Here is a 25,269-nt window from a genome sequence, read left to right on the forward strand (position 1 = left end):
GCTCTTAAATTTGCACAGTTTAATGTTGGTTAAACTGCCCCTGGTTGCATATGTGTGGGTGTCCCTACATAAAATAAAATAATTTGACAAGTATGAGCTGCTCCATGGAGAAAGAATTGGGAAAAGATGCTAAAGGTAACTGTAGTGAAACTCAGGGGGATTTTCTGGTGCAAAACTGACAGCTCAACACATAGAATACAACATTCTGTGGGTCCACAGCGTATTTTCTCTGGTAATTTCCTATGAAGCAGCTCCAGATTTGTATACTGTGATAATGGCATCACAGGCTCAAGCTTTAGTTAACTTATTTCATTTTACTTGCTCGGAAGACTTTATTTATTTTTGGTTCGCAATTATTGACTGGACTGTCATACACCATAGGATAGTGATCCAAAACATTTAGTAACAGTATTTATTTGTATCCTTTATACAAGATTACACAATAAATTCATAACTTTTTAACTTTGAACGAACCAACCTGTTCCACCCCCCAGGGTCGGTACCGACCCCTAAATTACATTATGATCATAGATCCATATTTTTCAGAGTGATGCAAAAAATTAGCGATTTTAAAATCAAACTTTTTCAAGTATTAACATCACTAACATGTCACAAAAGCATGTAGAATGTATATTATCATCAATACGTTAGTTTAGCAATAGGTTAAAAGTGTTAAAAGATAGTTTTAAGTTTTCGAATTTCGATCGTCCATTCCAAGCTTGAAACGAAAATGGACATTTTGAACCATGGGAATTGTAGTCTTTTTGTGGCCATTTCGTAGAGGACATGCATAGCTGTCGACCAGCGTTGGAATTTTTCCGAACTACACTTCCTGGCAAGTTCTATGGGGGTTCAAAGTTCAGAGTTGAATTATGATTTATGTCAATAACTGTTATTATTCGCGATAATAAGCCACAAAAGGTAACGTTTTTGACAAATATTGAAACACAGTTAGTTTCTCCTCCCTATTGTTAGTATGTAGGAACAATTAGATCTGAAATTAGTTTCAAAACGGTTGCACTGTGGGGAAAATTTAAAAGTACACTAGATTACAGTAGATATCATTATCTGTTCTTATGCACGCCTGGTGATACTAAATCCAAATTGAACTCGGGCATTTGAAAGATAATATATGTATATATATATATATAAATGTGCGAATTGGCTATAATAAGGTAATGTATAAGCATCTATTCTATATTCTATGATAATATTTAAAATTGCATTGGTCCGGATGGGAGAATTCAGTACTGTATCTACAGAACCTTCGGTTTTATCATCTTCCCTTTATTAATTTCCTTAGATTTTTTGTACACATGATCTCAAGAGGATAAGGTCAGTGGCCGTTTTTTTAAGTTTGGTCATTATTATCATGGTGTTATTCACTGTCAAAGATGCAAAGAAAAATCATAATTCATATTCTCCTTTGTTTCATCACAATTTAAGCAAGCCTAGTAATAGACACAATATTTCTGACACTGTGAATACATTCCCTGAGGTCCATAGATGTACCTAGATACCAAGAATATGCAAATAGCCCTTGTAGAAGTGGAGCAATATTCCATTTACCTAGGTATATATTTTATGTGGATTTTCACATCGTGTGTGGAACAGTTAGAGGACACCATCAGGGTAATTTTACGTGGCTCACCAGCCCTCTGTCTAGAAGTGAATGCATCACAGATGGAACGCCTCTCCACACTGAAACATGAGTACTTGATGCAGAACAAGTTATTTGACTTTTGATGCTTGAGTACATTTAATATCAAGTACTTAAACATATGGATGTATTTTAAACCCTTAAATAATGTTCTATATTGAATAACTATTTGTATAAATGTGTTTTTTCCAACAAATAGTTTGATAATCTACTGAAAATGGCTTAGAAGCATCTCTACACCTTTACCCTCATTGAGAATGCAAGGAACAATGTGCAAGAATGTGAATATGCAAATGGATAAAAAGGAACCATTGAAATTTACAATTTTCCAAGTTGGCAGCTTATATTCATTCAGGACAATGTCAATACCTACTCACATTTCTGTGTCTGCTGAAGCTAAAGGTGTCAAGTTACCACACATTGGACCATGATAGGTTCAACTTATTAGTGACATCACATGTGTGACAAGTTCTGGTTGACAGCTTCTGCACAACAAACAATCTGTATATAGTCAAAAGTCATGGCCCTCATTTATCAATGGTGCGTATACGCACAGATATGTGCATAACCCGTGCGTACGATAATTTCTAAGCAAAGTGTGTGACTTTGTGTGATCAATTTGAACGTGTGCTTGACTTTGTGCGTACCTGGCGCCCGGCGGTAGAATATTATTATTGCAACGCGGAAATAAGCTTCCGTGCATTACTTCCAACACTGGCGCGTGTTCTGTATGAACCGTAATTCATTATAGTTCATTGTAAAATAGCGACAGTAGTGTAATTATAACGGGCTCACGCTCGAACAAGAGGTTGGCCTGCTTGTTTGGCACGGGGGGGGGGGGGGGGTCAGACGCAGAACACCCACCTCCAAACGCGATTAAATATTGTTTCAAATAAAAAGCGAAATACTATTATTTTGTGTGTCATGCTTCCAAATAAGATTGGTCACAACGAAATTCTTTAGAATAGATGACCTCCGTTGAAACTTCACTGATACTAACAGTCTATTTATGAGCTCCCGCACAGACGTGATAATAATAATAATAATAATAATAATAATAATAATAATAATAATAATTATAATAATAATAATAATAATAATAATAATAATAATAATAATAATAATAATAATAATAATAATAATAATAATAATAATAATAATAATAATAATAATAATAATAATAATAATAATAATAATAGCTTCATTTTATATAGCGCCTTTCAAGAGACCCAAGGTCACTTACATAGATAGGGGGGGGGGAATAACAAAGTAACAAACATAGTGGACAGACACAACATATAAATATGATGATGGAATTCAAGTTCAAGTTTGTATTGATCACATATAGGCAGGCTACTGGCGTAGGCTACATCATACATGGCAGTGAGATTCATTGTTCTTGTATATGCTCTTGTATTATTGTTTATATAGGCTACCTAATACCGACATCAAAATAGATTGTATGCCTCTACAAATCATATGCAGGTAGAACATTTACGGAAAATCCATCACGATTTGGAATAAAATTGAGGAGAACTTTAATCCCTGGGTATTAATCGAACGAAACGGGAAAAGGCAGTCATATTCCAGCACGGTCTTTATTAGTGTTTGCGCTGCCCAGGCAGCAATGGTTAATAGATATCATATCCGACATCACCGTACGTGTACACGTCTCTGTCAGCCTGTCGCGTATTTCTCCCATAACACGCTTCCCTCGGCTTAGTCCACTTTTCCACATTTCATGGGGGTGTTCCATTACCGTATATGGTTAATTATGGGCGGTTCTATATGCAAATACGTAAAACCGTGCACGAGTGCGGAGCGTAGAACAAATGGTATTTATCAATACGGAGTGTGCGTAGAACCTGTGTACGTACGTTTGATAAATCCAGATTTTTCTGTGCGTACACACATTCTAAATTCTGTGCTTGAGAACGAAAATAGAACACTTTCTACGCGAACACTTTCTACGCATTCTTGATAAATGAGGGCCCGGTTCCAAGAGGAGGTCACCATAATAAACTAAACACGTTTTCCAGTGGAGGAGATCTTCAATTTGATAGAACTTTGAGGGAGGTTGGGTTTGTAGCAATTAACCATTTGTCCTTTAATCATATGTCATGCCCCTCCCACTACCCCACCACCACCCCTAACCCAGGTTGATGATGGGGTTCATGATCGTGTCAGCCTTCCTATCCATGTGGATCAGTAACACAGCCACCACAGCCATGATGCTGCCCATCGCATCGGCGGTGCTGCAACAGCTGAAAGCCACAGAGGCGCGGGCGGACGAGCGAGAGCTCCAGCCCGCGGGGGAAGACAACCACGCCTTCGAGCTCCAGACCAGACAAACTAAACAGGAAACTAAACAGGAAACTATACAGGAAGTGACAGAGGAGGATGAGGAGGTCGTCATCACTCAGCTGGACAATGTAGAACGTAAGTAGGAATGACAGACAAGGGCGAGTGGGTGGATGGATGGATGGATGGGTGGATGGATGGGCAGATGGATGAATGGACAGATGGATGGATGGACAGATGGATGGATGGGCAGATGGATGGATTCAGGATTTTTTTACTTTGAAGTACGTTTTAGCTAATTAGACAGAATTGTTAAATGTTTTTGTCTGGTTGAGGCATTAATAACTTGCTCCTTCACTTACCTCCCCTTTCTAAACAGCTAATTCCTCACCTTCAACCCACCTTACTCTCGGGCCTCCAGATGAGAAACACAACAAGGAATCCAGCACAGACTCACCAATGGAGAGAAGGAAAAAAGCGAGGGATCAGAAGTACGAAGAGCTAACTAAAGGGATGAGTCTGAGTGTGTGTTACGCTGCCAGCATTGGAGGCACGGCCACCCTCACAGGCACTACCCCCAACCTTATCCTTAAGGGACAACTAGACAAGTAAGGACCTACCCCAACCGTATCCTTAGGGATAACTAGACAAGTAATGCACTACCCCTAACATTATCCTTAAGGGACAACCAGACAAGTAAGGCACTACCCCTAACCGTATCATTAAGGGACAACTAGACAAGTAAGGCACTACCCCCAACATTATCCTTAAGGGACAACTAGACAAGTAAGGACCTACCTCTAACCGTATCCTTAGGGACAACTAGACAAGTAATGCACTACCTCTAACCGTATCCTTAAGGGACAACTAGACAAGTAATGCACTACCTCTAACCGTATCCTTAAGGGACAAATAGACAAGTAATGCACTACCTCTAACCGTATCCTTAGGGACAAATAGACAAGTAAGGCACTACCCCCAACATTATCCTTAAGGGACAACTAGACAAGTAAGGACATACCCCAACCTTATCCTTAAGGGACAACTAGACAAGTAAGGACCTACCTCTAACCGTATCCTTAGGGACAAATAGACAAGTAATGCACTACCTCTAACCGTATCCTTAGGGACAACTAGACAAGTAAGGACATACCCCAACCTTATCCTTAAGGGACAACTAGACAAGTAAGGACATACCTCTAACCGTATCCTTAGGGACAAATAGACAAGTAAGGCACTACCTCTAACCGTATCCTTAAGGGACAACTAGACAAGTAATGCACTACCCCTAACCTTGTCCTTAAGGGACAACCAGACAAGTAAGGCACTACCCTTAAGCTTTTTTTTTTATCCACTTTTTCTCCTTATTTTTCAATTTTTCTCCCATCCCAATTTCGTATTGCCAATTCTCCCCTCCCCTGTCTTGAACGTTACTAGACTATGCCCCCCACTGCTCGGTTGTAGTGAGGATAGAAGCCTTGCATCACGTGTCCCCTCTGGTACACGAGGAGGCAGCCTGTCACATCTTTTCACCAGACAGCACGGACTCTCAGTGGCGAGGAGTAACGCGTGGGAGGCTCACGCTGCCCCCGATACTTCCTGTCTCTGCTGTGCAGGCGTCACCCAACTGACCTGTAGGAGTCGCTGTCCACAACGTACAATCCCCACCCATCGACTTTCCACCAGCTGCCAATTGAGATAGTATGGCGACTGGCCCAAGCCGCAGGCAATGCTCACACCGGGAGTCGAGACCGGAGTCTCTTGCCGCCGGCACTACCCTTAAGCTTATCCTTAAAAGAACACACCAACATTTTGGGAAATTAGCTTATCGTCTTCTCCAGAGAGAGACAAGAAGATAAGGAATAATTAGACAAGTAAGGCACTACCTCTATAGTTTTTCTTAAGGGACAACTCAAGTTGTTAGGGTTTGTGGCGAGGGGAGGTGATAGAACACAAATGCTGGACAATGGTAATGAGAAAGAAGGCAGAGTCGACGGAGTAGGTGCAATGAAAGGGCTTTACTGCGCAGTAGAACACAAAGGTACACGTTACAGGGGTACAAAACAAAACCGAACTGTAAGCATGAAAGAAAACCTCAGCCAAGCTGGAAAACGTGGACTAGAAAATAGAGGAATGGACTCACGAGGAAATACAGGAATACAAGGCTTTCACGAGGGGAACACAAGGTAGGCAGAACAGCACGGAAAGGTGCTGGGGTGAACAACAAAACAATGGCGTGACACTAGTAGACAGGGGGCGGCATGAATATATACAGGTACTAATTAATTGACAAGGAACAGCTGGGGGCTGACTAGGCTAGGACACAAGATTATGAATACACACGAATACAAGGGAAGGAGACTAGACACTAAACTAACAGGCAGGAATAAACATAGTAAACATAACAACACTGGGAAAACAGGGCTAAATAACAAGGGGCTCACTGGAACATAAACATCCCCAGACAGGGGAGGACATTAGTAATTACAGTCAACAGGCTCCAGACAATATGTAACCACAGGGAGGTTGCCTGTGCCTGTAGTAGCGCGAACAGACCGCCAGGGTGCGGCAGAGGATTGTTCAGAGAGTTCAGATTATGACAGTACCCCCCCCCCCGAACGGGCGGCTCCCAGACGACCCACAAGACCGACCAGGGACAGGCAGGGCGAAGGGCCGAGACTCCGGAAAATAATGGGGACGAGGACACGGAAAACTGGAGCTGGGGGGCGGAGAAAAGAACCCAGGAGGGGCACAGTAGCAGGGGGGCCAGGGAACAGGACCAGAGGGGAGCCCGGAGAAGGGCGCACAGGGCACGGGACCAGGGGCACTGGAGAGGGGGACAGAGGCCCGGAGAGGGAGGCTGGAGATGGGGACAGGGGCCCGGTGAGGGGGGCTGGAGACGGGGACAGGGGCCCGGTGAGGGGGGCTGGAGACGGGGACAGAGGCCCGGTGAGGGGGGCTGGAGATGGGAACAGGGGCCCGGTGAGGGGGCCCGGAACAAAGGGGCGAGGGCGACAACCCCGGAGCAGGACCCCGGACGGGGGCCACTCCCGGTGCAGACCTCGGGACCGAACCAGGGGGCCCGGAGAAGAGGGGCGAAGGCGACAACCCCGGAGTAGGACCCCGGACGGGGGACACTCCAGGTGCAGATCTCGGGACTGGGCGCAGGACCCCGGACGGGGGTCCCACGCGGCGTAGACCTCAGTTCAGACCTCGGCGTTGACCACAGCGCAGACCACGGCGTAGACCACGGCATAGACCATGGCGTAGACCACGGAGCAGGGCTGGGCCAGACGAGGAGCCGGGACCAGACGAGGAGCCGGGATCAGACGAAGGGCCGGGACCAGACAAGGAGCCGGGACCAGACGAGGAGCCGGGACCAGACGAGGAGTCGGGACCAGACGAGGAGCTGGGACCAGACGAGGGGCCGGGACCAGACGTAGAGACGAGACCCGACGTGAGAGCCGGACCAGATGACGAGGAAGGGCCGGGCGCGGAGGCCGGGCCGGACGTTGAGACGGGACCAGGCGAGAAGCCGGAGGCAGGCTACTCCCCGGGGACAGGAGCAGGAGCATGACCCGGACTAGACGTCGGGGTCTCCCCGGGAGCCGGAGGAGGAACAGGGGCCATAGGGAACGAGCTAGCTGACGGGGCAGTCCTAGCTGTGGGAGCCTGGCAAACTGCAGGGGCTGAGCTAGCAGACAGGGCTATACTAGCTGTTGAGGTCTGGTTAGCTGCAGGGGCTAAGCTAGCAGACGGGGCTGGACTAACTGTGGAAGCCTGGTCAGCTGCAGGGGCTAAGCTAGCAGACAGGGCTGTACTAGCTGTTGAGACCATGGGGTTAGCCGACGGGGCGGCTCCAGGTAAACTGACCTTGCTAGCTGAAGGGGCAGTCCTAGCAGTGGGGAAACTGACCTTGCTAGCTGAAGGGGCAGTCCTAGCAGTGGGAGACAAGCTAGCTGAATGAGCTACACACACAGTGGGGCTAGCTGTAGGAACCATGGGGTTAGCCAATGGGGCGGCTCCAGGGAGACTGACCTTGCTAGCTGAAGGGGCAGTCCTAGCAGTGGGAGACAAGCTAGCTGAATGAGCTACACACAGTGGGGCTAGCTGTAGGAACCATGGGGTTAGCCAACGGGGCGGGTCCAGGGAGACTGACCTTGCTAGCTGAAGGGGCAGTCCTAGCAGTGGGAGACAAGCTAGCTGAATGAGCTACACACACAGTGGGGCTAGCAGGCAGAGCTGAGGTGTTAGCAGTAGGTACTCTGGCAGGTGAGGCTATGCTAGCTTTCCTAGACTTACTAGCTCTCAGAGACTTGCTAGCAGTACGAACTACGCTAGCAGATGGGGCTAAGGTGCTAGCAGTAGCTATGCTAACAACTGGGGCCATGCTGGCAGTAGAGGCTTCACCAGCAGAGGAGGCCATGCTAGCTGTGGAAACTATGCTAGCAGTAGGGACTGGACTAGTTACCTGGGTAGTGCTAGCTGCAGGACCTGTGCTAGCTGCAAGGGCTACACTAGCGGGGGCTAGGTTAGCTGCCTGGGCAGTGCTAGCTGCAGGGCCTGTGCTAGCTGTAGAGGGTACACTAGCCGAGAGGGTTCGGGTGCTAGCTATAGGTGCTACACTAGCGGGGAAAACTGAAGTGCCAGCTGCAGTACCTACACTAGCAGGCAGGGCTACACTAGTAGGTGAAGTCAGGGGGGAAGCTGCAGAAGCTACAGGGGCTGAACCAGCTCTAGGGGCTATGCTAGCAGCAGACGCTAAGCTAGCAGTTAAGTCCTGGTTCACTGTAGAGGCTAAGCTACCTGCAAAGGGCCTGACAGGGTTAGCAGCCTGGCAGTCGGCTGGGGAGTTGGGGTCCTGGAAAAGCACCCTAAACATGTTCCCGGCCAGTAACCGGAGTTCACATGCTCTTCCAGGACTCCACTTCATCATGGAGAACACCAGGCGATAAGCGCTCATTCGCTCCTCCAGACTGCAGGCCAGAGAATAATTGCCCAGGAATTCTTGTAAAATGGAATGTGCCTCATGAAACCTGTCCCAGAGGGGGGCTACGGGACCAGTAGGGGACGCTATACTAGCAGAGAGGGCTATGGTGCTAGTTGTAGATGCTACACTAGCAAGAAGGGCCAAGGAGCTAGCTGTAGAGGCTACACTAGCGGGAGGGGCTAAGGTGCTAGCTGTAGATGCTACACTAGCAGGAAGGGCTAAGGTGCTAGCTGTAGATGCTACACTAGCAGGAAGGGCTAAGGTGCTAGCTGTAGGGGTTACACTAGCAGGAAGGACTATGCTAGTCTTCTTAGCTTTGCTAGCCTTCTTAGCTTTGCTAGCCTTCTTAGCTTTGCTAGCCTTCTGAGACTAGCAGTGCGTGCTACGCTAGCAGACGGGGCTCTAGCAGACTGGACTGAGGCGGTAGCTACCGAGGCTACACTAGCAGCAGGTGCTAACCACAGAGGCCATGCCGGCCGAAGGGGCGGTCCCAGAATCTGAGGCTACGTTAGCTATAGGGCCTGTGCACGTGAGGGCAGCTAGGTAGGTAGCTACTGCAGAGGCTGCTCTATCACCAAAGGTTCTGCCAGTTGCAGAAGCCTCGCTAGCAGTAGCAGGAGGGAGTAAGCTAGTGGTAGAGAACGAGCCTACACTGAGTCTCCTAACAGAAGAAACCATAGTCTTAGCTGTGGGGACGGAGGTTCTGCTAGCTGCACTAGCTACGGGAGCTAGGCTAGAGGCCGTGCTAGTAGCCTGGGCTGTGTTAGCAGAGAGGGGGCTAGCTGCACTAGCTACAGGAGCTAGGCTAGCGGCTGTGCTAGTAGCCTGGGCTGTGTTAGCAGAGAGGGGGCTAGCTGTACTAGCTACGGGAGCTAGGCTAGTGGCAGTGCTAGTCGCCTGGGCTGTGTTGGATACAGGGGCTAAACTAGCCGTTGCTGCGGTAGCGTTAGGGGCCTTACTTGCGGGGGAGGACGTGCTGGTAGCAATGACTTCGCTGAGGGCAGGGGTCCAGAGCGCCCGAAGCAACCCTACGATCACCCGGCCATGTGCCTCCAGCTGAAGCGCCTGCTCCGCGCTGCACTCGCTCTCACTCACGGAGGTGAGCAGCGTGTACATGGTCCACCTCTCCTCCGAGGACGAGGAGAAAAAATCTCCCTCGAGGAATATCTCCATAGCGAGCAGCAATGTCTCTCTTCTTGCCCGCTGGGTTCAGGCTTGGTCGCGCCATTCTGTTAGGGTTTGCGGTGAGGGGAGGTGATAGAACCCAAATGCTGGACAATGGTAATGAGAGAGAAGGCAGAGTCGACAGAGTAGGTGCAATGAAAGGGCTTTACTGCACAGTAGAACACAAAGGTACACGTTACAGGGGGTACAAAACAAAACCGAACTGTAAGCATGAAAGAAAACCTCAGCCAAGCTGGAAAACGTGGACTAGAAAATAGAGGAACGGACTCACGAGGAAATACAGGAATACAAGGCTTTCACGAGGGGAACACAAGGTAGGCAGAACAGCACGGAAAGGTGCTGGGGTGAACAACAAAACAATGGCGCGACACTAGTAGACAGGGGGCGGCATGAATACAGGTACTAATTAATTGACAAGGAACAGCTGGGGGCTGACAGGCTAGGACACAAGAATATCAATACACACGAATACAAGGGAAGGAGACTAGACACTAAACTAACAGGCAGGAATAAACATAGTAAACATAACAACACTGGGAAAACAGGGCTAAATAACAAGGGGCTCACTGGAACATAAACATCCCCAGACAGGGGAGGACATTAGCAATTACAGTCAACAGGCTCCAGACAACAATGTAACCACAGGGAGGTTGCCTGTGCCTGTAGTAGCACGAACAGACCGCCACGGGGCGGCAGAGGATTGTTCAGAGAGTTCAGATTATGACACAAGTAAGGTGCTCATAAAAGCAATTTAGCATGTACGACACGACAAGGATGTAATGTCAGGACTGTGATGTATCAATAATACACAACCAATAATAATAAAATATTTGACTTCAGATACAAATTAACAATATGTACTTCTTTTCTTTTTTTTTCTCCTTTTCTTCCCTTCTCTTTTTCCTGCCATTCCCTCATTCCCTCACCCCCTCATCTCCTCATCCCCTCATCCCCTCATCTCCTCATCCCCTCATCTCCTCATCCCCTCATCTCCTCATCCCCTCATCCCCTCATCCCCTCATCCCCTCATCTCTTCATCCCCTCATCTCCTCATCCCCTCATCTCCTCATCTCCTCATCCCCTCATCTCCTCATCCCCTCATCTCCACATCCCCTATTCTACGAACGGCAGGCTCTTCCCCAAGAATGGTGATGTGATCAACTTTGCCAGCTGGTTTGCCTTCGCCCTCCCCAACATGCTGATTATGCTGGTCTTATCTTGGCTCTGGCTCCAGTTCTTGTACTTGGGCTTCAAGTAAGACCCCCTGATCTGTTACCACAAGGGGTAGGAATTGCCATTGACCTTGCAATTAGATTGTGATCACTAGGGCAACGATTCAACGGTCAAACAATTTTCGATAACATGACAATTAGCTTCAATCCCATAGTCTTTTCCACAGTGTAGATCAGCCATGGTGCTGCCTGGGGGAGAACTAAAACAACATGATAGATCTGCATCTCGAGGATTCAATTGTTTCAGGAAAGCACAATGAGGAGTAAATAATACTATATTTAAACTCATACTACCGGTATATATACAGTCATTATACATTCAATCTTTATTTAATCTTGAAGGATCATTGAGAACAAGCTCTCATTTACAATGACGGTCGTAGAGAAATACAAAACACAATAATAAAAAAATAAAAAAAGCATTTGGTTTTAAAGTGCATTGCAAAACATTCCATGTTTCTGAAGCACAGAAACTAAAAGCAGATTTTCCTAATTTAGGGCAAACTCTAGTAACCTTAAGTGTAAGCCAATCAGCAGAGCGAGTATGATCAGCAATACCAACTGAGTCACGTGACTAAGTTGCCCCGGATGCATGTAGTCTTTTACCAACAAACTTGCAGTTCCGCGTTCGGGTTCTGCGATCTGATTGGCCACTGACGTACGCTCTCTCTACGCCCAAACAGCTAGTTACGCTAGTTCTGCCTCTAACCTCTAACAGCCTGCAGCCTGCTAGCGTTATCCAATTCATATCAATCGAAATAACGTATTGTTTTCATCTCTCTATATTAACGTGATTCCATCAACACAACATAAATGTTCAAAACACGACAAGACAGTTTGCATCACTTCCCACGGTTCTCGGCACTTATTCTACCGGTAGTGCGGTAGTTGTTGCCACGGTATTGGGTCTTTGGGTGAATACTTCATTGGCGGGGAAGAAGAACACTGATAGCGGTGTGTGGACCATCCTGCGAGCCCCAGACCACCTCCCCGCGAGACTTGCTTCCCGTGCGCCTAAAATTCGACCTGGTCTAGTCCTGTGGGGCTCGCGGGGCGGTGGCCTGGAGCTCGCAGGACGGTCCACACACCGCTATCAGTGTTCTTCTTCCCCGCCAATGAAGTATTCACCCAAAGACCCAATACCGTGGGAAGTGATGCAAACTGTCTTGTTGTGTTTTGAACATTTATGTTGTGTTGATGGAATCACGTTAATATAGAGATGAAAACAATACGTTATTTCGATTGATATGAATTGGATAATGCTACTGTAGCAGGCTGTTAGAGGTTAGAGGCAGAACTAGCGCAACGCGCTGTTTGGGCATAGAGAGAGCGTATGTCAGTGGCCAATCAGATCGCAGAACCCGAATGCGGAACTGCAAGTTTGTTGGTAAAAGACTACACTCGCCCCGGACCTGCGCAAGCCTCTGCGCTAAAAGAATACGACGAGGCTCAACCCATGGCATTCCCCTGACTAAAAGTTGTTTCAAACGAAAACGGCTGGATGCCGTTTTGCCAAATCAGCATGGCTGTGAGTGTGAGTCTTTCACATTTTACATATCTAGCTTTGGCATGGATTGATTATTTAGATCACTAGCATGGCTAACAAATCAACATGGCATTTAAATGTACATTTCTCATCAAGCCAGATGCCAAGATATATTCAACCTGTTAAGCCTTAAGGTCCCCCTATAGGTTTTTGCTTTTCTTTATCATAAATTGATCAATAGAGACCGTATTATCATATCATGGGATATCATTGGAAAGCCACACTCATTGGCTACAACCGTGTGTAAAGATGTTCGAGATTGCCAAATGATTGACGGAGCTACAGCCCCGGGAGTCGGGGGTGGTAATGTGTACTTTTGCGTACTTTGGGGCACGCCTCACATATCGGCATGTAACTCGAGAACCGCTGAACGGATTTTGTCACCTGAAAGGGCAATTGACATGATCCAGATTCAGCCCTGCCATTGGAAAGATGAGCATTTTCCCTATCCATAGATGTATGATTTGGCCATAATAAGGTCAAGGTCAAGTTCAAGGTCAAATATGAATTTATAATTAAAATCGATTATCATTAATTACTGTATCTACAAATCCTTCTGTTTAATCATCTTCCCGCGGTTCATTTGCTTAGATTTTTTGTACACATGATCTCAATAAGGTGGTGAATGAGCTCAGTGAGCATTTTCTCCTACCCGTATAAATCTTTGATCAAAGATGCAAAAATCATAAATCATAATTTATATTCTCCTTTTCTTCATTACAATTTACTCAAGCCTAGTAACAGACACAATATTTCTGACACTGGAAATACATACCCACAGGTCCCTAGAAGTTCCTAGATACCAAGAACATGCAAATTGACCTTGCAGAAGTGGAGCAATCTTCCATTTACTTAGGCATGTACCTTTAGGCGAAATACGGCTTACAGCTTATCAGGCTCTCTCGATATCAGATAAATTCAGAGTGGATATATGCAAATCATCACAAACAGTACCTTTTTGCAGGCAAATCAAAATCAACATTTATTAACGTTTGCAATGATCAACTTGTTAGGGTGAGGTGTTTTTCTAGAACCCAGGAGCGGAACACAGGCACAGGAGAATAGAACGGTTTAGAATGTTTAATCGATGTATGGGGAAAGCAGGGTCCAGGGGTCGTGAGAGGAGCTAGAGACGGGGAACAAAGAGTGCTGGTGAGGATCCATGGTCGAGGTGTAGGCTGGAGAGGTGAGGTCCTGGACATCGAAGAACAAGGGTTAGTATAGAGCAAAGTCACTAAGCACACAAAACATAATTCTAGGAACGCTAAGGTCTTGAATAATAATAATAATAATAATGGATTAAATTTGTACCGCGCTCTACATTCGTGAGAATCTCAGAGTGCTACAGGAGAATAAAGACAAAAGTTAAATGAATAAAACAATTTAAAATGAATAAAAACAATTAAAAATACTAACAACCAGTGAAATGGAAGAACCTAAGAGTAAAATAAAATAAAAATAATAGTAAAATGAATAGAAGTAAAAAATAAAAGTAAAAGAAAATTCAGGCAAAAGCCTTGTTAAAAAGAAATGTTTTTAGGCCCCTTTTAAAAACCTCGACGGATTGTGGTGCTCTCAGGTGGATGGGGAGAGCATTCCAAAGTCTGGGTGCGGCGGAGCAGAAGGCGCGATCACCCATGGAGTGCAGTTTAGTCCTGGGGGCTTTGAGGAGGTAGGCTGTGCCGGAGCGGAGGGAACGTGAGGAGGACTGGGGGGTGAGGAGTTCCTTGAGATAGGCAGGGGCACCACCGTGTACGCACTGGTGAGTGAGGAGGGACACCTTGTACTCAATTCTGTGTTCCACGGGGAGCCAGTGAAGGGATCTGAGGGTGGGGGTGATGTGATCATATTTGCGCACCCTCATCAGGATCCTAGCAGCGACATTCTGGATGGTTTGCAGTTTTTTAATGCTTTTGCTAGGAATCCTGATGAGGAGTGCATTGCAATAGTCCAGCCTGGAGGAAACAAAAGCGTGGACGAGTTTCTCCGAATCTGCCAGGGTGAGTGAGGGGCGGAGTTTAGTGATGTTACGGAGGTGAAAGAAAGAGGTCTTGCAGAGGTGTTTGATGTGTGTATCATATGTGAGGTGGGGGTCCATTTTCACGCCCAAGTTGGTGACAAGGGTGGAAAGGGGAATGTCCTGACCGGAGAAGGAGATGGTGGTGATGGTGGTTGACCGGACCTGGTGTGGGGTACCGATCAGCATGGCTTGTGTTTTGGAACTGTTGACCTGGAGAAACCTGTGGTTCATCCACGCCTTAGTCTCCTCCAGGCAAGTGGTCAGTGTGGGGGGTGGTGAAGGTGATGATGGTGTGATCCGGATATATATCTGGGTGTCGTCAGCGTAGCAGTGGAAAGACACACCGTGCCGGCCGATGATGCGGCTGAGGGGGAGCATGTACAGGGTGAACAGCAGGGGGCCGAGGATGGATCCCTGGGGGACACCGCAGGTGACAGGGTGGTTGGAGGATGTTGCGCCTCCGAGGGAGACACACTCAGTCCGACCAGCCAAGAGGGACTGGAATAAGCCAAGGGCTAGGTCGCGGAGTCCGACATTGGAGTGGAGACAGTCCAGTAGAATGGGATGATCCACCGTGTCGAAGGCTGCCGATAGGTCGAGAAGGACCAGAATGGATGGGGTTCCCGCATCCGCCGCCATCAGTAGATCGTTGGTTACCCTGACCAGGGCTGTCTCTGTACTGTGCGCGGAGCGGAAACCAGACTGGAACTTCTCGAAGATGTTGTTGTCTCCGAGGTGTGCTAGGAGCTGCTTCGCAACTACCTTCTCCAGCACCTTGTAAAGGAACGGGAGGTTGGAGATGGGCCGGTAGTTGACGAGGGCCTCTGGGTCCAGGGTGGGTTTCTTCAGGAGGGGGGTGATGATGGCAGTTTTGAGGGCAGGCGGAACGTGGCCAGTCTGCAAGCAGAGGTTGATGGTGCTGGTCATAAGGGGACCAATAGTGCGGATGTTGGCTTTCACCAGGGCTGTGGGGAGGGGATCCAGAGCACACGTGGATGACTTCATCCTCCCGATGATGGCCTCGACCTCACGCTGCGTGGTGTCGCTGAAACAGCGGAGGAGCTGGGAGACTTCAGGCTGTAAGACAGCAGGTGGAGCAGGTGAGGAAGAGGAGCCGGGAAGGAGAGAGCGGATGCCCTCAACCTTGGATGTGAAAAATTACATGAAGTCATTACATCGCTTCTCAGTGGTCTCTCTGTGTGCCTGGGTTTTGGGTTTGAGGAGGTGGTGTATGGTGGAAAAAAGCTGTTTAGAATTGCCGGGGCTATTGTTGATGATGTTGGAGTAGAACCATGACCGAGCGTCCTTCAGGGCTTTGGAGTAGGCCTTTTGGTGCTCTCTGTAGACCTCTCTGTGCACGGTGAGTCCCGACGCAGTGAGGCGTCGCTCAAGGACACGGCCAGCCACCTTCATCTCCCTCAGCTCGCTGGTGTACCACGGGGCAGAGCGTGAGAAGGTGACCATCTTGGATTTCACGGGGGCGTGAACATCCAGGAGGCCACTCAGGGCTTTGTTGTAATAGCCTACCGAGTCACTGGCTGAGGAGAGGGCAGGAGGGGCAAGATGTTGAAGATCCAAGGCCAGAGCATCCAGGTTGATGTTTTTTATGTTTCTGAAACATATCTGGCGCTTGGGCTTTGAATGGGTGGGGGGGGGGGACAGCATATCCATGGAAACGGCCATGTGATCCGACATGCCTGGGTCATATACACACAAGTTGTTAATAGGGGCAGCAGGGTCAGAAAATCACAAGGTCAAGTGTGTGCCCCCTGTCATGTGTGGGGACGTGCACGTGCTGTGTCAGATTGACACTGTCCAGCATTTGTAGAAACTCTGAAACAGAGTGGCATGAGGGGGTGTCAACATGAATGTTGATGTCACCGAGAATTATCATGTTTGCAGATGTAGTACAGAGGGTGGTTAGGAGGTCATGTATTTCGGGAATAAATGCTGGGTTTGGTTTGGGAGGCCGGTAGATGACCAGTATGGTCATGGGGAAGGGGGGTTTGCACCTTGCAGCAAGGCATTCGAATGAGGAGGGCTGGGGCAGGGGGAGGGGGGTCAGCTCTATTCCACCTCGATGTAGAATGGCCACACCGCCGCCACGTCGCCCAGTACTGCGGGCTTTCTCTAGGTAGGTGTAACCGGGGGGGCAGGCTTCATTCAGGACAGAGTAGGTCCCTGGCTGATGCCAAGTCTCACAAAGACACATTACGTCTATCCCTCTGTCCAGAATGTGCTCATGGATGGAGCAGGAATTTGATGTGAGGGATCGAACGTTTAAAAGTTCTATTTTAACAGTGGACGGTGTTGTGTGTTTTTGGAGGGGCCGTAAAACACTGGAATCCATTCCGTGTTTTCTGTGCCACCTAGTGCTCGTAATGTTCACGGAGCTACAAGGCTGCAGAGAGGGAGCGCTCTGATGACGTCGCACCACTGCGACAGTGGGGATTGACTGACCAAGCAATGGGGCTCCGTGCTGCTGTTGCTGCGTGTAAACAACTTTCCTCTGGGCACTCCTGTGGAAGTACCGGGGCCGGGGAAGGAGTTTCAGTTGTTTGATGGTTGGAAGGCAGGTTGGAATATGTGTGCAGTTGAGTCGCAGCAGCTGCGAGATGGAATATAGCCGCATTCCGAAGGAGGAAGAGCCGATCATGACGCTAGCTTCTAGCCATGAAGCACTCGTACGGAGGTGGGAAGCTGTGGCAGCCTGGCGGGTGATAGATGGTGCCGCTTGAGTTCGGCGACAACACCGGGATGGTCGGTGTAGAAAAAAAAGAAGCACGCCGGTAGGTAGGCAAACCACTCTGTGACCGGAAAAACAGACAGTTTAACAGGTTCCAGAGGGGGGCTAAGAAGCTAAAAGCTAGAGGCAAAAAATGGCTGGCTCCACAGGTAGCAGTAGGAGTTTTAAAAAAAGAGAGTCCTATACCACGGGAGGTGTAAACAACACTCGGACAAGGAGTGGCAGGAGTGCAGGCCTCTTATCCAGGTTCTGTGATTGGGTGATAGCCGGCAGGTGTGTCGTCTGGCACAGGTGACTAGGTTGATGGTGAGATGGGAACAGGAAGGGGACCATGTGGGCACGGGAACCTGCTGACAGACAGGGAGAGAAAAGCCCTGGCTGTGGCTGTAACAGGACCCCCCCCCCCTCTACGAGCACCACCCGGTGATCCTCCAGGCTTGCCAGGGTTGCCATGGTGGAAATCCTGGATGTTTGAGGGGTCCAGGATCATCTGGCGGGACACCCAACTGCGCTCCTCTGGGCCGTAACCCTCCCAGTCCTCCAGATACTGGAAACCTTGGCTACGGCAACGCACATCCAGTAGCCGATGAACGTGTAGGTCGGGGTGGTCGTCTATGATGCGAGGCGGAGGGGGAACCGGAGCTGGAAGGGATAATGGACTAGTGGCCCATGGGCGGTCCGGGACAGGCAGGGGACGGAGCAACCCAGCAGGAGGTCGGTGGGAGAACTTCCCACAAGCGCAGACCGTACATGCCAGGACAATGGCATGGGTATCCTCTTTCATTGTGGCCCACCAGAAATGCCACTGCAGCAGGGAGAGTGTTCGGCCTATCCCAGGGTGGCAGGCGAACCAGGCGGTATGGATCCACTGGAGCACCTGGGGGCGTATAGAGTCAGGTACAAAGAGCCGGTTGGCAGGTCCGTTACCTGGGTCTTGTTGAGTTTGCTGGGCCTCCTTGGCGATGGACTCGATCTCCCTATAGCAGTGGCCACCACACATGAAGAGGGGAGGATGGTGTCTGGGTGGACAGGAGCCTCCTCGGATGCATACTGACGGGGGAGAGCATCAGGCTTGAGGTTTTTGGATCCGGGGCGGTAAGTCAGGGTAAAATTTAAACGACAGAAAAATAGAGCATGAGGCGAGTTCAGACGCTTTGCCGTCTGAATATATGCAAGGTTCTTGTGGTCTGTCCACACCAGGAATGGAATCTCTGAGCCCTCCAGCCAGTGTTTCCACTCCTCCAGTGCGAGCTTCACCACCAAGAGCTCCCGGTTTTCATAATTCCGCTCCGCCGGAGACAACCGACGTGAGCAGAAGGCACAGGGGTGGAGTTTCTGGTCAGATGCAAAGCACTGGGAGAGGACCGCTCCCACTCTTGTGTTGGAGGCATCAACCTCCACCACGAACTGGCGAGATGAGTCAGGCTGGATGAGGATGGGAGCCGACGTGAAGCGTCTCCTGAACTCAGAAAAGGCATCTTCTGCCTTAGCTGACCAGGAGAAGGAAAGAGGCGGTGATTTGAGCTGTGTGAGGGGTGCGGCAACACGGATGTAGTCCCTGACGAATCTACGGTAGAAGTTGACGAAACCCAGGAACTGCTGGAGTTGTTTGCGGTTGGACGGTTTGGGCCACTCTGCCACCGCTCTGATCTTTTCAGGATCTTTTCTTATCTGCCCCCTCTCGACTATGAATCCCAGGAAACTAACGGAACTGACGTGAAATTCACACTTCTCAGCTTTGACAAACACTTTGTCTTCTAAAAGTCTCTGGAGCACCTGTCGAACATGGAGGATGTGTTCCTCTGGACTACAGGGAAAAAAACTAAATATCATCTAAATAAACAAAAACGGAGCGGTTGAGGAGATCGAGGAGTACGTCGTTGATGAGGGCTTGGAAACGGCCAGAGCGTTGGTTAGGCCAAATGGCATCACGCAGTACTCGAAATGAGTAGGGTGTTGAAGGCCGTTTTCCATTCGTCCCCCTCTCGGATGCGGACCAGATGGTATGCATTCCTCAGGTCCAGCTTAGTGAAGATGGTGGCTCCCTGGAGTGGTTCGAAAGCAGAGTTGATTAAAGGCAGAGGGTATTTGTTTTTCACAGTGATATTGTTCAGACCACGATAGTCAATGCAGGGATGGAGAGAATGATCCTTTTTGGACACAAAAAATAACCCAGCACTGACAGGGGAGGATGAGGGGGTGATTATGCCTGTGGCCAAGGACTCCGTCTTGTGTTTTTCCAATACCTGGTTCAGTCGGTCTACTTGCCCCTGGGCAAGGTCTTGGAGGTTCGCTTGCACGGGCACGGCTAGTCGTCGGGTCCCCCTGTCGGCGGCCGCCGGCGTCGGGTTGTCTCCGGCTTCAATCGCGTCACCCTCAATCATCCGGCAACTTCTTCCACGGTCACCCTTTCTTTGGGCAGTATTTGACGGGGCGGTGGATATCCGCCAGTCGGGACCGGGGCCGGAGCACGATGGCTGTGTCGGTCAGGTTTAACAGAAGCACGGGCACCCTTCCATTTAGGGCGTGTGCCACCACGTTGGCCACCAATAGGCCGGGCGGTAGGTTGGCACTCGGAGTGCTCTCGAGCATTACGGGGCCTTGTATCTTTGCCGACGTCTCGCAGCAGCCCTGGACGACCACTTCGCTGCGGGGGGGAATGACCACCGGGTCTCGGCCGGCCACTTTCATGTACCCCCTTCTCCCCAGGGCGGTGCACCCCTGTTCCTCGTGAGCAACGGCAGCGACGATGCGGCGCAGGGCGGCGCTCCCGGCGTTGGAGCGGTGGCGACCAGTTGGGCGTATCCCCTTCATTCCGGCGAAGAGGTCATACACCCCGCTGAGTATGTTCATCCCCAGGAGGCCCGGGACGGCGTTTCCCGCAGGGCTGCAGTGGGGGTCGTCCTTTAATACGAACACACATTTTCCAGGGAACTTCATGCCTAGACACTCCACTTCAGCGAAGAGGCACCCCACCACAGGGATTTCTAAGCCGTTGGCGGCCGTGAGGGTGACCCAGGTGGCGGAGGACAGTCTCTTGCCGTTTGAAATGGGCTTGGGTCATGGTGGTAACCTCGGATCCGGTGTCTAAGAGGCAGCAGGTCTTGACGCCGTCTATCTGTACGTCTAGGGTGTAACAGCCCCCGTACACATCTTGGGTCTCTGGGCCCATGGCTATAGAGTCGACGGCTCCTGCCTCGATGGCGTCGATTGCCCCTCGTGTTCTAGATAGGCGTCCCTGCGAGCCCGAAGCTTCGGGTGCGGGGGAAGGTGCGGGGGAAGGTGCTTGGCGCGGTCCGCCGGCCTGGAGTGGACATTCTCTACTGATATGTCCCGGCTGCTGACAGGCGTAACAGATCAGTCTTCCATCCTCGCTCCGGTGGGGTAGTCTACGCGGGGTAGCGGGCACGTCTCCCCGGGGACGGCGTCCAGGGAAGCCTCTTTGGGGCCCGTCTCGCTCGGACTGCAGGGCCCGGAGGAGCAGCTCTTGGCCCGCGACCAGCTGGCGGATGGAGTCCTGTAGTGCAGACACGTCGACAGGGGTTTCGCGTCCCTCTGCGGCAGCGGCGTGTATCGTGCCCCGGGCGGGGCTCTTAGCGGTGGACAGTGTCTCCTCCTCTTGGGACCAGTCGATCGCGGCCAGCATTAAGTCGAGGAACGTCAGCGTCCCTTTCTCTCTTTGATATCGTCTCATCTCCCGTCGCAGTGCATCGTCTCTTAGGCCTAGAACGAATTGTTCCTGGTGGCGGTGTCTGGGACCCGCGTGGGTGCCCGCCGCTGTAGACGCCGAAGCATTTCTTGCAAGTCGTACGCAAATTGTCTTACGGTCTCACCGGCTCTCTGCTTGCGATCGTAGAACTCCCCCAGACGGACGCTGACAGGGGCCTTGTCCCCGTAGGTCGCTTCTAGTACCTTGAACAGGGCGTCTGGGTCCGGGGAGGGCTCTTCCATCATGAAGCGCACGGTTTGTTTAGCCTCGCCTTTCAGGTGGAGTTGTAATACCTCCACCTGGTCTTCGGCCGGCACCTTGCTCGCTCGGAAGTGCGACTTCATTGCCTGGATCCAGTCCTCTATTGACAGCTCTCCCCTCTCTTTCCCCCCCCCCCGAACTCGCTGCATTTTCGCTCCCGTTGGACGTATACCGTCGGGGGGGTCGCTTGGGGTTCACGAGCGTGTCTCTCGAGGACGGCCTTGATGAATATTGTTACTCAGCTGATAGAGTTGTATCCTTTCTGATGACCTGTCGTACAGAACTTGTAAGTCGCTTTGGATAAAAGCGTCAGCTAAATGACTAAATGTAAATGTAAATGTAAGGTGAGGGTTTCTCGCTGGTCGATCCGGGCCTGTTCCAGATACGTCGCCTGTCGGTCTAGGAGGCCTGCCTGGTCGTGGAACTGACCCCTCAAGGCCTCCACTTGTGCGGCCAAGTCTCGCATTGTCTCTGTTTCTTCTTCTTTTACCTCGGGGGAGGCGTGCTGGGCGCTTTGTCGCTCCTCCGGGAATGCCTCTTCCTTCGCCGCCGTTTTCGGCGCGGCGCGGGTCCGTTCATCGGACATCGTTGGTCTCTCTCTCGGTCAATCAAGGAAGTGAGTTAGGATGTTGATCCTGTTTGTGACGCCAAATGTAGCAGGGTGGATTATCCCTGCTTTATGGGAGTGGTTGTACACGGCCACCTGGTAGCGAGAACGCAGCAGAGCTGGGTCCAGCTGGGTCACCGACTGTAGGCCAGGAATGTTGAAGTGGAGGTCGAGCAGCAGGAGTGGATGGGGCCTAGGATTCACTGACCTAGGGATGGTATGCTGGTCCTTCTTGCCCTCCAGGGCGATCAGCAGTAGCTCCCCACACACCCACACTTCCCCCAATACTTCCTGGGCCCTCCCACACCCGATGGCAGTAAAGATGGATGATATATTCGCTCCCCAAACCAGTACCCTTCCTTAATGATGAGTGGAGACCTTTCACAATGAACTATAGGCAGGGGGTGGGGAAAGGGTTAAACTGTAATGAGCATTACCCGGAAAGAAAAGGGTTAGACAGACACACAGTGCTCCCATTTACGTCTCCTTTACTTAAGTCTGATACACGTTCCACGTTATCACATACCTATAAAGGCTATTTCCACACTGGGCACCTAGTGCTCTCGCTCTATATTACAGACTCAAGTTATTCCCACAGTGGGCTAGACACAGTAATAACCTCTTCCCTTTAAGGGTTATCTACTGCTCCGCTTCTCCGTAGGTGGGGGGAAAAGGGGAAGGAGTAAAGGAGTTCAATGGGATTTTTTATAAAGAAACACACGTTATTATTACACTCAAACGTTATCAAATAAAAGTCCTATCTATAGCCGGCTTTTCCCCAAAATAATAAAAGGTTGGGGCGCCCCTAAACACTGCTGCCAGCGTCAGTTCAAAGCACCGTTTATCTTCGCCCTTAGAGAGCCCGCGCCTCACAGAGAAAATGTCTACCGATAAAGTTTCAGCACTCGGAGCGCCGCTGTACTTATCCAAATGGCGGGCCTGCTCTCACCACCAACCGTCCGTGTGGTAAGATGGCCGTCGGGAGATCCCGTGATAACAGGCAGCGGGGCTGGGTAGACGCTGGGCAGGTGACTGCTGGGGTAACGGCTCGGAGGGGCTGGAGGAGCGTGCAGTGTAGTGACGTCCGCTGCTGGGCTGAAGGGGTGGGACGACACGCGGGCTAAACTGTGGTGCTAGCCTAACTGAAGCTAAGCTGTGGGTCGTGGTGAACCCCCTGTCATAACGCATATACTCAGCTAAACGCAAGGTGGACAATATCTACCACCTGGTCTTCAGCAGTCGCTCGTCTGCTGGTTCATTCACAATGTCTCTTCCTCATTAACTAAACGCTAAGCTATCGCATACTCATTAATAACCCGCTTCGTAACTGGGTTTATCTCTCGTGCTTGATCTCCGGAGCTCCAGCTCTGTGCATCCTCTCCCCTCTGTGGAAAACTGTCATGTACGCAGGTCTGATAATAACAACTGGAGGACGGCACATGAGCAAAAGCAGCCCCTCTCAGTAAATATGTTCAAAATCAAGGTCCCAGGTGTAGGTGAAAGAAAGACACAACACACAACGTTTTCCAAATAGTAAATTATATATTGAATGGAGGTAGGGGTTTAAACCTCCTCCATAGTGTACAGGGGAGAAGGTAGGGGAGGACAAACAAGACATACATATAAGGCAACTCAAACAAACACTTAGTAGTCACGATACTACCTTGGGCCCATCCCAGGCCACCACAGCTGTGGAGTCTAACCCACACTCCATGTGATAAAATGGCACCGTGCCACACAGTGTTGTTTTTAGGCCATAGACAGGCGAGACAGCAGCCTCCCCACTCTACCATAAGGCAAGTGACTTCCAGCAACGAGACTCCCGTGTGTGTGTCATCTTCCCGCTTATATTCACTCATCCCACTAACTGCCCACAGGTGTAATCAAGCAGGTGCAATCAGCTCAATCAGGAGGATGAGTGGTCTCTGGGAAGAAGAGAAGAGGCAGCATTAAAAGATGACACATCACACCACCAAGAACAACATAACCCAACTCATGATACTAATCTGATGTTCACATGGTCTCCTAATACAGTAACAATGATAATGACCAACCCACGTACGTCACAAAAACACTGAAGAGGAAGTGCCTCCCGTCGGCGCTGCGCCCTGAGCCCATCCTTCTTCACCTGTATCTCCCTGCCCAACGTCGTCACCAGCTCCCCCTGGTGGCACCTGTATCCTGTCCCACTATGAAGTGTCAATGTTAGGATAGGAAGGATCAAAGAGGGGTAGCAAGTTAAGTGTCAATGTTAGGGTAGGGAGGATCAAGAGCGGTCAGCCGGTTACACAACGTCCTCGCGAACACAGGGAATGCAAGGAATTAGCGTTAGACACATTGAATTATTGTCAGACATATTCAGGTGTCTACATAAAGACAGCCCAAGCCTGGGGTTGGAGGTCCAACTCCCATTTGTTTTCTGAGTCTGTCTAATAGGAAGGCTTGGACTTAAGCAGCATCAGTTAGGGGGCATGAGGGGCGTAGAGGTAGACGGCTCCCACAGGACAGATCTCAGTGTGAGTTGGTTCATGTTCAATGAGAACAACTTGACTCCTTCCCTATTTAGATGGATCCCATCCCTGTTATACAGTTCATGTCTGTTATGGAACAGACATATATAGGGAATGTCCCAGAACAGAAATGGAGCCGGTGGAGGTGGCTGAACTTCACATCCCCACGGATAACCCAGGGCAGTGGGCCTGAGACACTGGAGCCTCCCAGAGAGTGGTAACAGTTGGCTGAGGTCTCTTTCTAATTGTTCAGATTTTTCAATCTTGATATGTTTGCCCCAACATGAACAATCGGAGACACGACATGTGGGACAGTTGGCAGCAAGTGTGGCAGCATGTACGTCACCAACAAGGATGTCACGCACAGGAGTAGCAGCATCAACAACAACAGGAGGAGAAACAGTAGAAAATAGAGTATAACTTTTGATGCATTGGACGGTTCACAAACCATTTCCTCAGTAGAACATATGATTACACTATGAGCTTCCATTTTTGAAGAAGG

The 25,269-nt window shown here is 49.7% G+C and overlaps 1 protein-coding gene across 1 annotated transcript in view; it reads left to right on the forward strand.

The window, feature by feature from the left end:
* slc13a2 (solute carrier family 13 member 2) overlaps positions 1-25,269 on the forward strand; it is a gene marked incomplete at both ends in the record, with an annotated part of 51,233 nt that overhangs the window by 18,999 nt on the left and 6,965 nt on the right. Inside the window, 3 exons of the mRNA XM_084320392.1 lie at positions 3,819-4,103; positions 4,408-4,569; positions 11,268-11,390. Of these exons, the coding sequence (XP_084176518.1) occupies positions 3,819-4,103; positions 4,408-4,569; positions 11,268-11,390 (570 nt within the window). The remainder of the gene's footprint in view (positions 1-3,818; positions 4,104-4,407; positions 4,570-11,267; positions 11,391-25,269) is intronic.

Source organism: Notolepis coatsorum (genome assembly GCF_963971535.1).
Source record: "Notolepis coatsorum genome assembly, chromosome: 8".
Lineage (NCBI taxonomy): Eukaryota > Metazoa > Chordata > Actinopteri > Aulopiformes > Paralepididae > Notolepis > Notolepis coatsorum.